Here is a 16,544-nt window from a genome sequence, read left to right as displayed (position 1 = left end):
TCACCTCCGGCCCAATGTCCAACACATATCCCAAGTCATCCTCCAACTCAAACCCAACTTCATTCTAGACTTCAAACTCAAGTTCTAACTCATTCTTCACATCATATTCAAGATCCAACTCAAACTCGAGCTCCAACACATAATCCAACATATACTACACCTACCGTTTTATCGCCAACTCTTGAAGTTCCACAACAATCTCAAGAATCAAGGCAATGTGTTGGACGGGAGTCCACACAATATTGGAGTGTTGAATCAATAGGTATGCATCATATTTTCTTGCATTTTACATAACCCTTTTTAAATATATTTTTGGTTAAATGAATTATTTTATTATTAAAGATTTATGAGGAGTTATTAAGAAGATTAAAACCACAAAAGATCAAGTAAATAACTTATCTACTGGAGAACGTGTAATTGTGCACTTTGATGACCAAGGTGCTGCATATGGCGAAGCACAAGGCTTGCTTGCTGGATATTGTGGAATATTAGAAATTGATGGTAACTTGTTTCCAATAAGTTTTGATAGATGGTTTGGACCACCACCATCAGGCATGCCAAAATGTTATTTTGAAGATTGCTCTAAAACAGACATAAAGGTATAAAAGTTGTGTATATATAACTTTACATTTATATTTAGTTTGTTCATTTTAATGCACAAAATCTAACTCTGTCTTTTTTTAAAGCCTCAATTTTGTTTTAGGACTACTGAAGCTCTTGCAGAGCGATATTGTCGGCTCAGCATTGGGAAAAAGTGGGCTTCCCATAGGCAAAGATTATGGGATGAATTCTATAATCCAGCCTTAGCAAGAGATGAAATTGTATCTAATGTACCACTCGGTGTAGATAAAACTCAATGGGCTTTATTTGTCAACTATCATCTAAAACCATCTACGAAGGTAAATTGTCGAACCTATGAATATAAGAGAATACAAGTCTGTTTTGCATTAGCATAAATTAGAAGAAAATAATATGCAATAGTATATAGCATATGCAGCCAAACTAGATCACATTTCCTATAGTAAGAACCAAATACGTATAAACTCAAACGTGAATGGTTTATACAAAATTGAAATTCAATTTTTGAAACAATAAATGCATTTGATTCGTGACTAAATTTACAAGTCAAATAACATTTTTGTTTAAAGGGAACTATGTGATGATTTATGCATATTAATGCATAGTTTAGTATATATGACATTGTTACAATCAATTTGTGTTATGCATATTAATGCTCATAGAGAGAAATGGTTGATAGTTTCTAGTAGATCAAGCCAATAGAACTTGCCATGTAGTATTTGTGTTACTTTGTAACTTAATTTATGATTACAAATTGTTTGTAATGGCTAGAAAAATATTATACATAGCTTTTGTTTTTTGCTTATTATTGAAGCAACCAACCTTTAATTTGATCTTGAAGGTCTTGGTCTTATAGGACATGGTAGTTATTTGTATAAGAAACTGAAGTCATAATTTTTTTTGTATATACATTGGAAATATATATATATATATATATATATATATATATATATATATATATATATAAGTGGCTTAATATTGAGTGATTACTAATTTTTGGCGATATCGAAGCAATTGGATCAAAATATTCACTCACTATTTTAACTTTTTAATTTTCTACTTCTAATCACTATGATGTTGTTAACCTTTTTTGAAAGACCATATTTATGCTTTATTTAAATGCTCTTGTTTATTGCTTATTTTGAAAGAATATATCAATTTGACTCAATTTTTGTTGATCCATTCTTATCTTTAGTAATTCTCTATTTGGTCTTGCATGTGGTGTTTTTATATAAAGTTATTTGATTAATTCGTAAACTCATGTATGTTTGTTCATATGAGACTTGTCGCAGAAATAAGGAAATACGTAGTAAGCAAATGGTTCCTCATACCGGTGGTTCTAAACCACTCTCACGAAAAAGACATGAAATGGTAATTATATTAATTAACCTCAGATTTTACTATAAAGATATACATCTTATTAATCATAATACTTTTATGGTTTGCAGCAAAAACTTTAGTGGTAAGTTTAATTTTATAATTATTTTTTCAAGATTTCAATTTACTCTTATGAGTTTGTTTTGTTAAACATCAAATTACTAACATATTTGAATAGTACACTACTTATTGTGTTATTATTGTTGTGTTGTTGGGTTGATAGTTTTGTACGTCTGTAGGAATAAATTGAAGTGGGTTTGACTCAAAGCACTAATGATGAATCTATAGTTTCTCCTAATGATGTTATTGCTAAAATTTTGGGGCCTGAGCATCCTGGAAGAGTGCGATGTTTAGGTATGGGAGCAACACCTAGTTATACATTTAGAAATACCAGATTTCGACTTTCAGACTCAGGTACTTCATATGGTATTTCTACATCACCATCTAAATTTTGGCAAGAGAAGTACACACATTTGGAATCTTGTCTTAAGAATATCACAGGAGCATTTAAAGCTTATATAATAATGAAAGAAGGAAGGATCCCTAATGAGTTAGTTGGTGTCTTTGGTCCATCAAATGTGAGTATTTTATATAAACTTTACGTTGAATACTAAACTATTATGTTTTGTTGAAATAACTAATTTTTCTAAATAATAATTTTAGATTTTGTATCTTATTACATTGAAGTAGTTGTAATTTGGGAGTATATTTATATATCTATTATGCATTTGCAAAGAAAATTAGTTGCAATTTAAAATATTTTAACCAAGTTTTTTTCAGCCAGCCAATGTCGCAGGTGAGTCAGATTTATCAAAGAATGTAACGGAACCTAATTCACCAATGGATGCAAGTGAGTCTGATTTACCAATAGATGCAAGAGAAACGTCTGGTGCTAGCAACATTAGGATGTGGCGACATTACTTGTATGGAGTGTGTTTTGAGATGTTCAGCGATCACAAGAGTTTGAAATACTTATTTGACCAGAAAGAGTTAAATATGAGACAGAGGAGATGGATGGAGTATTTGAAGGACTTTGATTTTGAGCTTAAGTATCACCCGGTGAAAGTGAATAAGGTTGCAGATGCCTTAAGTCGGAAAGAGATGCATAAAGCTGAGTTGATGATGTAAGAATACGAATTATTGGAAAAGTTCCGAGATCTTAATCTTCAGTTTAGTTGGACGCAAGATGGTGTGATAATGGGAAATTTGAATGTTACTTCTAACCTAAGGGAATAAACCCGACAAGGACAAATGATAGATGGGCAGTTGCAAGAGATGTCGACTCAACCAGGTTTTGCTCGGTCACCGGATGGACTTATTCTATTTAATCAAAGGATTTGTGTTCTGAATGATGCCGAGTTGAAAAGAAAAGTTCTAGAGGAGGGCCACAAGGGGGCATTTACCATACATACAAGTTCTTCAAAGATGTATCAAAACTTGAAGAGGGACTACCGGTGGCCTGGAATGAAGAGGGATATTGCAGAGTATGTGTCGGAATGCATAGTATTCTAGCAAGTAAAGATCGACCATCAGAAGCCAGGTGATTTATTGCAACCTTTAGAGATTCCAGTTTGGAAATGAGATAGTATTTCAATGGATTTTGCAGTAGGGTTACCTCGTGCCCAAGGTGGTTATGATTCAATTTGGGTGATTGTGGATCGGTTAACTAAGTCCGCGCACTTCTTGGCCGTGAAGACTACTTACATGACAAGTCATCTTGCATGGTTGTTCATTTCAGGAATCGTGAGACCGCATGGTGTTCCAACTAGTATTGTGTCCAATATAGACCCAAAGTTTAGTTCAAGATTTTGGAAGGCATTCCAACAAGCTATGGGATCGAAGTTGTGTTTGAGTACGTCTAATCATCCCCAAACGGATGGTCAGACTGAACGGACGATACAGACACTGAAAGATATGTTAAGAGCTTGTGTACTTGAAAGTGGATAGAATTGGAAGGAGCTCTTACCATTGATTGACGTCGCATATAACAATAGTTATCATGCAAGTGTAGGGATGACTCCTTATGAAGCCTTGTATGGACGGAAATGTAGAACACCTCTATGTTGGACGGAAGTTGGTGAAGAAATAATCTTAGAACCAGAGATTATTCAAGAGACTACAAAAAAGATAAGGATGGTCCGTGATAATATGAAGAAAGCACAAGATCGCCAAAAGAGCTATGCAGATCACAGAAGAAAACGATTGGTATTTGATGAAGGTGATCATGTATTCTTGAAGGTGACTCCGAGGTTGAGACTGAAGGGACCATTTAAGTCATGGAAGCTAAGTTCGAGATACGTAGGGCCATACCAGATTATATAGAGGATTGGAGAAGTAGCTTACAAATTTGGCTTACCACATTCTCTATCAGAAATGCATGACGTTTTTCACGTATCTCAACTTAGAAAGCTCATTCCAGATTCTCTTCAGCCTATTCTTCTAGATTCAATAGAAGTAGAAGCAGACCTAACTTTCAAACCTCTATCAAGTCGTATTGCAGGACGAGAAGTTAAGGTATTGAGGAATAAGGAGATCCCTCTTGTTAAGGTTCAGTGGGGTGAATCACATCTGTAAGATTCTACTTGGGAGTGGGAGTCAGGAATGCGAGAAGCTTACCCTCATCTCTTCCAGGTAATATTTGAATTCGAGGACGAATTTTTATTAAAGGGGGGAGGATGTAATACCTCGCATTTCTTTAAATACTGAAATTCCTATTAATTGAGATCAATTGAGTTCCTATATGCTCTAAAAGTTATCAGTTAGGATAAATAGGGTAAATAGTGAATTCAGATTGACTTAATTAATATTAATTGAGACATTTTGGAAACACTAATAATGGGTCAATAGCTCTGGAAGAACAAATATTACAAGTATAGTTCCACTTGAGATATTTGTTACTACCTATAACCTTTTTCTAACCACATGTTACTTATGGTAAATGGTGGCCACATATTTATATCTCTTACCACCTACCCATATGCCATTTCTTTTCTCTTTGCATCAGACAAGTGACTAGAAGAGAAGAAGAAGCTCAAGAGAAGGAAAAGAAGGAAAGTTTAGAGAAATCAAGAGCTTGGAATCATTACCATCATCTTCATATCATCATCTCATCCTTAACAACTTCTCCTCTTCTATTTCTTGAGGTGGGTTCTAGTTAGAAACCCAAAGATTTCTAGGGATTAAGGTTGTAGAATCATAGGTTGATCATAAGAATCCATGCTATATGATGAATGTTTTCTCTTGGTTTTGTTGATTTCCATGAACAAGTGCTTGATATGTTCTTCATGATTGTTGTAACTAAATGATTGGTTATGGTTGTGGTTATGAACTTGAAAACCATGCTATATATATGTGTATATAAGTATGTTGCGGGATGGGTTTTGTTATGAAGGTGGAAATCTATGTGATACAGAAAGTATTTCCGAGAAAATGGTAAGTACCAATCGATTGGTCCTGGGTGTTTCCTCCAAGTCAATCGATTGGCCACACACTCAAAGCTGGAAAATATGAAATTTTGCTGAGAACCAATCGATTGACACACTCCTCCAATCGATTGGCCAAACTTTCTGTTTTGCAGAAAAGGAAAATTTACCAGGACCAATCGATTGACAGGGGATTACAATCGATTGCATAAACTTTCTGTTTTGGAAAAATTGGAAATTTTTCATGGGACAATCGATTGGCATTGAGGATCAAACGATTGATCCTCTATATACTTTGAAAAATAGAAATGTGAGAGGAACCAATCGATTGGGCTTCCCCAATCAATCGACTGACTTATGCCAAAAACTTCAAAATCTATTTCTTAAAGGTTTCTAAGTGCATTTGTTCAACCATTAATCATTTGTGATGCTATGCTTGTATTGAATCCTTGTTATTGTGAAAATTACATAATGAACCTAGTGAGTTAACTTAGGTTTGGTATTAGGCCATAAGTTAGACTTATAACTTAGATAATATTAGAAGGTGACATTCATTCGTACGACGCTTATGTGGAGGTCGTGGACGAATGGTTGCCATAGTTGAGAATGAGACACTTTGTATGGAACATGCCATGTTATTGCTTGTGTATTTTGGTGAATGAAGTCACTTGTGATTGATGAATCTTGTTATGATTTGTGGAACCGATCATGTATTCAGAATGTTTTACCCTTGGTGGTGCACATCTCTATTTGATATGCTTAGATGAGTAAGCAATAGGATGTGAGACCGATGATTCGTGCCTCAATTGGGTTTGAGCCCCAACCACGATAGACGTGGGGGAAAGGTGGACACCAAAGTGGGTTAGTGTTCCATACAGTGAAAGATACCCTAAGTGGGTTAGAGTCTCATACGGGTGACAATCACTTGAAATGAGTTCGAAACTCATAAAGGACCCGATATCCACCGCGAAAGTCGAATCATACGAGCATGCATGAACTGGGCTTGCCCTAGACGTAGGGCCGCCCGGGGATTGATGTTTCGTGAATCTGAATAATGATATTGTTTTGAGTTGCGAGAACTCAGGTGCATGTTGCCATACATTGCGAGTTAGTTCCCCATCAATTAAGTCTTCTCTCCCTTGTTGACTTAAGTTGGATACTGATTAGAAAACCCTGTAGAGCCGAGTGGATCCATAAGATAGGGAGTCCATTGAGATTATCATCTCACCCCATGTTGTTGATTACTTTTCGGGTGGTTCTGAGCAGGCGAAGGATTAGGACAATATAGAGTGATGTCTTGCTTATATGATGTGTGGAAGGCTACTCCGCTGTGTATATATTTTTGAGATCATTGTATAATGATCTAACTCCTAGTCTTATTTTGAGCACTTTTGTGTATGGTTTGTGCCATGTTATGTTTCTTTTGGCCATGTAAATATGCACACTGTTGTCGCTAGGCGCTTATGTATTTTAGTACCAATATTACACTATATATAATATGTATTCTAGACATATATTATATGTGGGCATTACACTCTATAAAACCTGACCACTTTTATATTATTGGTATAATATTCTAATTTTTTCGCATTAATGCTAGAAAACTCCGTAATTTAGTTTTTTTAAAATATTACATAATTAATTATCTTGATAAATAGCGGATCTTGTGGATTTGTTTTTTTTTATTACTTTAATATTATCGATACACTCGACGAGAAATCATCATTAATCCATCAATTTATATTTTATCCCACTAAAATTAATATTATTTAATGATTAACACATATTTTACATTCTTGTATCTACTCCAATAGTAAAAATGCTAAGTTCCATCATTTAAAATCTACGTATGCATTAAACAACCCCAATTGAAGATGATCTCAGTGATCAAAACGAAATACGACTGACTTACATATTTACATGGAACCTTCGGCTTATTCTACATAGGCCATCTCACATATAAGTACACAATCTAAGTATGATTATGCTCTATATACACTCACCTTAAAGGAGAAAAACCATGATACATTTTCAATGCAATGAAAAAAAAGAAAAACGAATGCTGGCACAAGACCAGAACAAGACACTATTCATGAATATGCATAAAAGTTATTCTAGAGAGAAGGATGAGTTTCTCATTTAGAACAACTATATATTAACCCTTGAAGACGAAGTATTGACACTTAACGGCTCTAGAAACTCGGCTCTAGAAACTCAATTGGTGCATATAAAAAATGAAAATATTTTCAATATGGCACATTTTGTAAAAGTGTTTATAGACATCAATGAAAAGAAACATATTAGAATACAAAACTAAAGCAAGGGAATTATTAAGTATGATAAAGACATGCAAATGTATAACAACGCGTTTTATTCTATATTGAAATAGATGTATAAAAACCACAGAATTAAGCACATTTTATTACAACATTAATGAAAAGACCTTGAAAGCAACAACTCGCAAATCCTCAAGATTCCAATTCTTATTATTACAGGTGGCGTTGTGCCGGTGCTTGAGGGTTGACAACTTGGCTGTTTAGCTGAGTTGAATTAGCATCTGCAACACCGTATCTGGACACATTGGCAGTGTCGTTTGCACTGTTATGTTGTGGTGCAACAACACCATCATGGACGACGGCACCACCATGTCTTGGATCATCCTTTTTATCGTCGCGGCCATCTTCATTGTTGGAGGCCACCCTACAAAACTTTGGCTTCCTCAAAAGAGTGGCAGAAACCAGAACAACACCTGAAGCCCTAACCCTTCCTCTAACAATTCCACCAAATACTTGACCATGATTACCAGACAGGAAAATGGAAAACGAAGAGTAAGCAGGATCGACGACAAACTCCGAAGGATCGCGATCCGACTCAGGATTAAAATAAGTTCCAGAGAGAGATGTCATTTGCAAGTGTCCTCTGATAGTGAAATGCGAGTTTTGCGACGCGGAGTTGAGAAGACTAACTTCAGAGACAAGACCAGAGCCTTTCAGCACTGATATATCAGCTTGATGACGCCAAGCCGTCTTTATTATCGACTCGACGACATCTTTGCCAGCAGGGATTTCAATGAAAATCGGTTCCATGAAGATTTCAGGCTCTACCATGATCACAGAAGGTGGTTTAGGTTTGTTCTTGGAGCCCTTAGGTCTACCTCTAGATCTCTTGGAGGATGGTGTGGCTAGATCCTCCGAGAGTTCTTGAGGGTGACTGATACATCTGTCAAAGGAAGGAGAACTTTGTGACAGTACATTATCTGCCATGGTTGGAAAATATAATCACTGAGATAGTGTGTGAGAGTATTTATAGCAATATTATAAGATGCAATTGTTTATTAAAAAATAATTTTTTTGGATGATGATTTGTATTTGTATTATTATAAAATATGAACTATAAACAATGGACTTCTCAAAACCTTGAAAATTTTAATTTTAGTCAATAATTATAATTTATTTTAGAATATAAATATGTTATTTACTTCTAGAAATATATTTTAAATATTTATTTTTCAAAATTGTTTATTATATCGGGCATAATAAATAAATACTTTTGAAAATTTAAATTTTAGTTGATAATTATAACTATATTTTAGAATATGTTATTTACTTATAGAAATATAAATCTAAATATTTTTTTTAAAGTATTTATTATATTCTAAATATTTATTTTTTAAAAGTATTTATTAAATTCTAAATATTTATTTTTTAAAAGTCTATTTTTTAAAAGTATTTATATTCTACCGTGTTTAGGGATAATAATTTGACTCATCCCTATGGGCATTCGCAAATTTATCCACAACGGTAGGGTAAAAATCCACAAAAATTAGTACGAGCATAGACTCAGATAATTACCCATAAAAAAACGGGTACGGATGCGGGTATGAGGATCTTGGTACCCACCCCGCCCCATACCCGCACACTATATATTTATGTATTTTTATTTTTATTTATATATTTTAATTTATATTATTATATAAAAATTTATGTCTATTAATTATAAAACGTATATCAATTTATCTATTTATTTCAACAATAAATTGTTTGAAATTTTTTTAACGTTTTTAAAAACTTAAAATTATATGATATTTTATAATTGATCTATTTATTTTTAATAGGAATTCGGGTCACGGGTACGGGTACGGATACTTACATACCCATAGGACACGGGTACGGGTGCTAAAGTTAGCACCCAAACAGGTATAGGCTCGGACACCGGGACATTTTCAAATCGCGGATATGAGGATGAGCATTATAGTACCTTGCTCAAACCTTACCCATTGTCATCCCTAACCGTGTTTGTTTTCACGGTAGAATATAACAATGTGTCCAGCTAAAGCTAAAATTTATAGCTTCTTATCAAAATGTCACTGAAACATGCTTACCAAACACCCAATTACCCTTTTCCCTTTAGTCATAGATTGTGTATAATTTATTATTGTGTTGATTTTAATATTATAATGTTTTTAATTAATTCATCGATTTCTTTAAAAAAAATTATAATATATACATTATATATTTTGTACCTACAGTCACTAGTCAAACAATTAAATATTTTTCTAGTAAATAATTATTTATTAATAAAAGATAGCATATTAATCATAATTAAAAAATATTTGTTATAATTAATGCCAAAATTGTATAAAAATAATAATATAATTTGGTTAATTGAATCACGTGTCGAGTAGTCATTTTTCTCAATATTTTGGTCTTTAGTAAACTTATTTTAATTTGTGGTTTTTTTAATAGTAAAGTATATTAAAATATAAAAAAAAAGTTACAATATAGAAACATGTGAATTAACGGTGCACTAAAAGTAGTCATTCTTTAGCGATCTAAGATATTTTATTATGCATTTTTTAAATATTTCAAACTGTACATCTCACATCAATATCAATAGATTAAAATTTGATGTTTAAAAAGATTATGTCTGGTCAAAAGTCTATCATGTAAATGCTTCTAAGAAAAAACCATTACGTTATACCCCCAACTCTTCCAGACCTTTGTCAACCCTCAAATCATCTGAGATGACCAATATTCTTCGTCGGCCGCCACTGAGGAAAACCTAACATACCTAATGCTCACCGAAAAACCTCTCATATATCTAAGATCCATTCCTAGACCACCCCCTTACCACCCAACTACAGGACTAAGGAACTCCACCAGAAGCTCGTCCTCCCCGATAAAGAGAGAAATTATCCCCAAAATTCCCAACCCCAAACCTCTCTTATTCAGTTCCCCATCAATCTCACAATTAGATACTTTTTCCCCGTAATGAGAAACCACCTCTCAAAAGAGACGTACAACGAGAACTTCCATATCCAAACATCTTGCTTGAAATTGGTATTCAAATCAGTCTTATTGTTGTGCTAGTGAAGAACCAATAGGGGAAAACCCTCTCCAACAAAAGAATTCCCTCCTTAAACCGACCACCCTTCCACCCAACTAGGAACCACACACTCGATCTCCATTTCTAGAAGAAATAATATTCTTCCATTTAGATTGCATATCAAAAAACCATCTACATCCACTTACTTATTGACACCATGTTCATAAGGTTTCGATCCTTAACCCCTAAACCACCATCCCTCTTACACTTGCATAGGTCTTCCCATTTCACCCAAACTACCTTAGCCGCTTCTTTTGAGCCTCTGCAGAGGAACCTCCTTTTAAACAAAATAACTTCTTTCACACATTAAATAACATCTATAAGAAAGAAAGGGCAAAATAAAAATCTATTTTTGAACATAATTCAGCAGGATAACCCTCCCTCTGAGACTCACAAATAGAGCTGTCAATTTAAGGGGCTGGGGCCTAATTTTTAACTCCCCAAAAATATAGAGGGTCCAAAATATTAAAAATAAATGAGCCCCAAAATATGTAGGCCTCATATACTAAAGACCCATAAAATTCAAGTAAAACCTTAAGGCCCCATTATTTTTTTAAGTTAATATTTTTAAAGAAAAAAATGAAATTGGTTTTTCAAAAATATCAAAAATAAATTTAATTTCGGAAAAAATCTATTTTGTTTCAAATAAATTAACTTTTTTTATTTTAAAAAATTGATTTAATTTTTAAAAAAAAAAATCGACTTTTTTGTATAAAATTTGACCTTATCTATTTCCAAAAAAACTCAATTTTGTTTTTTAAAAAAATCACCTATTTTTTTTATTTTTGGAAAAATCGATATCTTTTAATTTTTTTAAAGTGACTTTTTATGTTTCGAAAAAAATTGACTTTTTTCTCGAAATGATTTTTTTTTTTCAAAAAAATTGCCTTTCTCATTTAAAAAAAAATTGTTTTTTTAGGTATTTTTGAAATAATAATTTTTTTTATTTTCGAAAAAATTAACTTTTTTTTGAAAATATCATTAAAAAAAATCAATTTTTTTTAATATTTTCAATAAAACAACTATTTTTATTTTCAAAAAAAATGAATTTTTTCTCTATTGTTATAAGAAAAAAAATTAAAGTGTTTTTTTAAATTTTTGAAAAAAAAATTTCCAGAAAAAATTTATTTTTCATATATATTTATTAATTTTAAAATATATATTGAAAAAAATAAAACATTTTGTTTCAAACAAATTATATTTTTAACCCCTCACTTAGGCCCTTTAAAAAACAAAAATATGAGGGGATTTAAAAATAAGGGGCCAAAAAATTATTGATTTAGTATGGGGTCTAAAAAAATTGGACCAAGTAGGGGACTTAATGATAGGGGTTTTCTCATTTAGGGCTTTTCTGATACCTCTACTCACGAATGGAAAATTTACTTCATACCCCTACACTTATACTAATACCTCTACATTTTTTTAAAAATACCAATTTTACCCTTAATTGTTTTTAACCAATTTACCATGTCATTTTTAACCATTCAATTGAGACTTCCGAAAATTACACTATCCACCCTCGTACTGGAACTCATTGAAAAAGACACCCGGTATGTTTTTTTTTTCAAACCGGAAGACTTTGTGAAAGATATCTGGAACACTACAAAACGTATACTGGAAGAGTTACTTGAAGAATTCCGGTTCTTTTTGAAAAAAAAAATATTTCGGGACACTTATCATACAAAGTAACATACACCGTAAGTCTTTTCTAAAGACTTCCGGTGTTCTATTAATGTGATCCAGAACTCTTCCTTGAAGACTTCCGGTGTTATATTTCTATGATCCGGAACTCTTCCTTGAAGACTTCCGGTTTGCATTTTTAAATTATTTTTTGATTTTTTTATTTTATTTTACAGGTATGGAAAATCTTCCCCAAATATGTGTAGATACTTCTGATGCATTTTTAACCACTCAATGATTTGGTACACGAGAAGAGGTGATCAGATGGATTAAAGAGGTTGGAATCGATAATAAAGTAACTGTATTATCACTCGTTCAGATACTAAAATATGCAAGAGAGGGAGAAGTAACAAATTAATATTTGATTGTGATAAAGGTGGGAAACACGAGGATACTGATAGTGGAACCCAAAGTGCGTCCAAGAAATGTGGATGCCCATTTAAAATCAAGTCGACTCCGGCGAAAGATGGATCTGTTTGGAAGATTGATGTAAAATATGGGGTCCATGATCATGGTTTGCCTGATAGATTAGAAGGTCAATCCTTTGTTGGTAGGTTGACAACAGATGAGAAACAACATGTCGCTGATTTGACAAAGAGACATGTACCACCTAAACACATATTGTTTTCCTTGCAAGACTGAGATCCAGAGAATGTCACTCGGATTACGCAAATATACAAGCATAAACGTATGATATAAAAAGAGATAAGAGGTCCTAGAAGTGAGATACAACATTTGTTTAAGCTTATTGAGGATGCAGACTATGAGTATTGGAGTAGAAAAAGGGATGACTCGGAAGTTGTGAGAGATTAATTTTGGGCGCATCCTGATTCAGTTAAGTTATTGAATATTTTTCCTGTTGTGTTAGTTATGGATAACACCTACAAGACAAACAAATATAAACAGTCTTTGTTTGAAATTGTTGGCATGATATCAACCGAGTTAACTTTTCCTGTCGCATTTGCGTATATGGAGCCTGAGCAGACATAAAATTTTTGCTGGGTATTGGAGAAACTTAAAGAATTGTTTGTGAAGAAATATTTGTGTCCACAAGTGATTTTGACAAGAGGTCTTGCTTTGATGAAAGCAATTGAAATTGTGTTTCTCAGGTCGATTAATTTGCTATGTAGATTTCACATTAACAAAGATGTTGGTGCAAAATGCAAACAATATGTGGTGAATGACATGCAAAAGGCGATAGACACATTATGGATGTAAGTTGTTTGGGCTAGTGATGAGGTTGAGTATGGTCAACGGTTGCATCAACTTGAGCAGGCATGTGTTGATTATAGTGGATTTATTAATTATGTGAAAGACACATGGTTAACTCCACACAGACAGAGATTTATTGGAGCATGGATTAATCGAGTGCTACATTTGGGTAACACGATAACTAATCGGCATGTGTTATATTTTTTACTATGTATTTTTTTATATGTGATATTTTTAATATTTTCAATATGTTACTTTTAGGGTTGAATCTGCTCATTGGAAGTTAAAGCAGATGTTAGGAAACAATATAGGTGACATGGTCAAATGTTGGGAAGCTATGAATAACAACTTGAGGTTACAACAGGGCAACATTAGAGCATCTTTTCAAAAATGTTTTTACGAAGTTGAGAATTTGCATATAGGTCCATTTTATGGTAATTTGCGTAGTTCAGTGTCTCGAGCTGCTTTGAGACGTGTTGCTAAAGAGTTATTGAGAGTTGATTATGTTGGAACTAACAGGAAAGTATGTGGTTGTACTCTTAGAACATCTTATGGGTTACCTTGTGCTTGTGAGTTAGGAAGATACGCACTAGGTGGTATACCGATACCAATAAATGTTGTTCATGTTCGTTGGAGGAAACTAACTATGGAAGTTGAGTTAGAGGTAGGTGCAGATGATGGATCAGAGGTGGATACGACTTGTGCAATATATGAATTGTGGAAACGGTTTAGGTCATTAGATGTTGTTGGGAAAAGGGCATTAAAAAGTAAAGTTTGTGAACTTGCATACCCCACAATGACTTCATTGTGTCCACCACCCGAGAAATTAAAAACCAAATGAGGAGTGAAGAAGAAAGGAAAAAAACCACAGGATATGATGTTTATAGGGAGCCTTTGTATCATGAGTATGTTAATAAGGCATCTCAATCTTCACAAAGGCAATCTCAACCATCACAGACTTCGAAGAAGTTAAAATTATCAAAGAAGCAACCACAATCAAAGAAACATTTCACTCTTCAATTTCCTAATCATATTAGGTCATACATTGAAGATGTAGTTAATGTTGTATCATATGGTAATTGTGGATTTAGAGTCATTGCATCATTGCATGGATATGGTGAGTATGGTTGCTCAATGGTTCGCCGAGACTTGGAGTTGGAAATAATGGACAAGGAAAGGTCAACTTTGTATGACACATTATTTTGTAATTGGTTGGCAGAAGTGAGAGAATCTTTGATGATAGAATCCTTTGGTTCACAACCACCATAAAAATGGTTGACTCTACTAGATATGGGTTACTTGATAGCAAATTGCTATAATGTTGTACTTGTCTGATTAGGCAATCCGTGCCTGACTTTCTTTCCTATGACAAGTTCACATTCACCAAATGTCTCCATTTATTGCATTGGTTTTGTTAACCAAAATCATTGGATTTAGGTACGTATTTTATTTTATATGACTTACTGTTTTAATTATTTTACTTATTTCACTTTATTAAATATATGTTTTAATTATTTTTATCAGGTAAACATGAAAGAACAATTTCCGTTGCCACCGGTCACATTAGATTGGAAGAAGTTTTGTTATCCAGCAGCAACATCTTGGATGTTAGGATTTGTAGGACGTCTACAACATTGACAATTACTTACGCCTATATTAGCATGAATATGTAACTAAAACATGAATATTATATTATTTCTATTTTATTAAATTCAGTTCTAAAAGTTAATACATAAATCAATGTGAACGAGAAATATGCAAAGCTTCAAATAAATCAGCAAACTGCGGATCTTCCTCTTAGGCATTAACTTGTCTCAGATAAAGATGAATCAATGTAGAAACATGAGCCCAATTAGGATCAAATGGTCCTGCTTCGTAAATAGGAACTCGCACCTCTCTTGGTTCATCACGATGGGGCGGGACCAAACGAGGATGCGAAACACAATAATACCACTCCAGGTATCCATCTTCTATATCAGATGGAGTGGTGGCCAATGTTGTTGGACGGATCACAACCAGGATGCTCTGATGGTAACCAATCCAATCAACATCAATATCATTAGCCATCATACAATCAAGAGGTGGGGATGAAACATACTTCTTATACTCGAACTGACGTATACATCTGCCAGGCAAGTATGGAACAAATGTGTCACCCCACTTCAAACACCCCCTATACAGACATAACTCATCAAACTGAAGCCATCCTCTATGATCCTCAAATGGACGCCATATGACATCGACATGTGTCAGCTCGTCCAAAATAGGTCGCAAATCATCCACCTTCATGACTCCTTGCCTATAGGACCATCTCATCGCTCGAGAAAGACCACAATTATCAGCTGGTTTCCAATTCTCTCCTCTTTTTCCAACAGTTGGAAAGTACTCGTGAATCCAACACTGCTACTATATAAAAACATAATAAACAAAATAAATTAAATTAACATACTTTATAAAATGAATCCAGCACTTAATAAACATAATTAAATTATATACTTGTAGGAGAGTAGGATATCCACCGAGTTGCTTGCAACTGAACATGGAGACATCTTCAAGGTATCTGTATAGGGTAACCAATGCAGCTGCTCCCCAACTAAGTCTCAAACACCTATCTAAGTCCGTAAACAGTAAGAGATATCGTGCATCGACAAGTGTAAAGGTCATGTCGGCAAAAATTATGGAACACACCAACATCAACAAATATGCTCTAGTCGCATATGCCCAGCTAGAAGAAACTCTATATTGTACAAATAAATCGTATAACCACTCCAATTTATAATAAGAATCCCTGCAGCTACGAACATGTGTTTGTACCTCACTATGTGACACTCATAAGTAGTCAATAAAAAGTTCAACAACAACCTCTTCAGTGACATCTTGAGGACTCCA

At 33.8% G+C, this 16,544-nt stretch overlaps 2 protein-coding genes and 1 long non-coding RNA gene across 3 annotated transcripts; 1 reads left to right on the top strand and 2 right to left on the bottom strand.

Annotated features, from left to right (window-relative positions):
* The first annotated feature begins 262 nt into the window (after nt 1-262).
* LOC127121086 (uncharacterized) lies at nt 263-4,019 on the top strand. The gene is made up of 4 exons (XR_007803307.1): nt 263-599; nt 687-899; nt 1,872-1,950; nt 2,196-4,019. It is a non-coding gene; the product is annotated as an uncharacterized LOC127121086 (long non-coding RNA).
* A 3,713-nt stretch (nt 4,020-7,732) lies between these two features.
* LOC127121733 (AT-hook motif nuclear-localized protein 28-like) lies at nt 7,733-8,641 on the bottom strand. The gene has a single exon (XM_051052179.1). It carries the CDS (start codon nt 8,639-8,641, stop codon nt 7,868-7,870), a length of 774 nt encoding a protein of 257 aa, XP_050908136.1. The 3' UTR covers nt 7,733-7,867.
* A 6,811-nt stretch (nt 8,642-15,452) lies between these two features.
* On the bottom strand, nt 15,453-16,319 carry LOC127121732 (protein MAINTENANCE OF MERISTEMS-like). The gene is made up of 2 exons (XM_051052178.1): nt 16,152-16,319; nt 15,453-16,055 (listed from the first exon to the last, which is right to left on the bottom strand). Exons 1-2 carry the CDS (start codon nt 16,317-16,319, stop codon nt 15,453-15,455), a joined length of 771 nt encoding a protein of 256 aa, XP_050908135.1.
* Nucleotides 16,320-16,544: the final 225 nt, after the last annotated feature.

This window comes from Lathyrus oleraceus, chromosome 2 (assembly GCF_024323335.1).
Source record: "Lathyrus oleraceus cultivar Zhongwan6 chromosome 2, CAAS_Psat_ZW6_1.0, whole genome shotgun sequence".
Taxonomy (NCBI): domain Eukaryota; kingdom Viridiplantae; phylum Streptophyta; class Magnoliopsida; order Fabales; family Fabaceae; genus Lathyrus; species Lathyrus oleraceus.
Note: the sequence above shows the minus strand (reverse complement) of the source record. Positions and strands in the feature narration are given on the sequence as shown.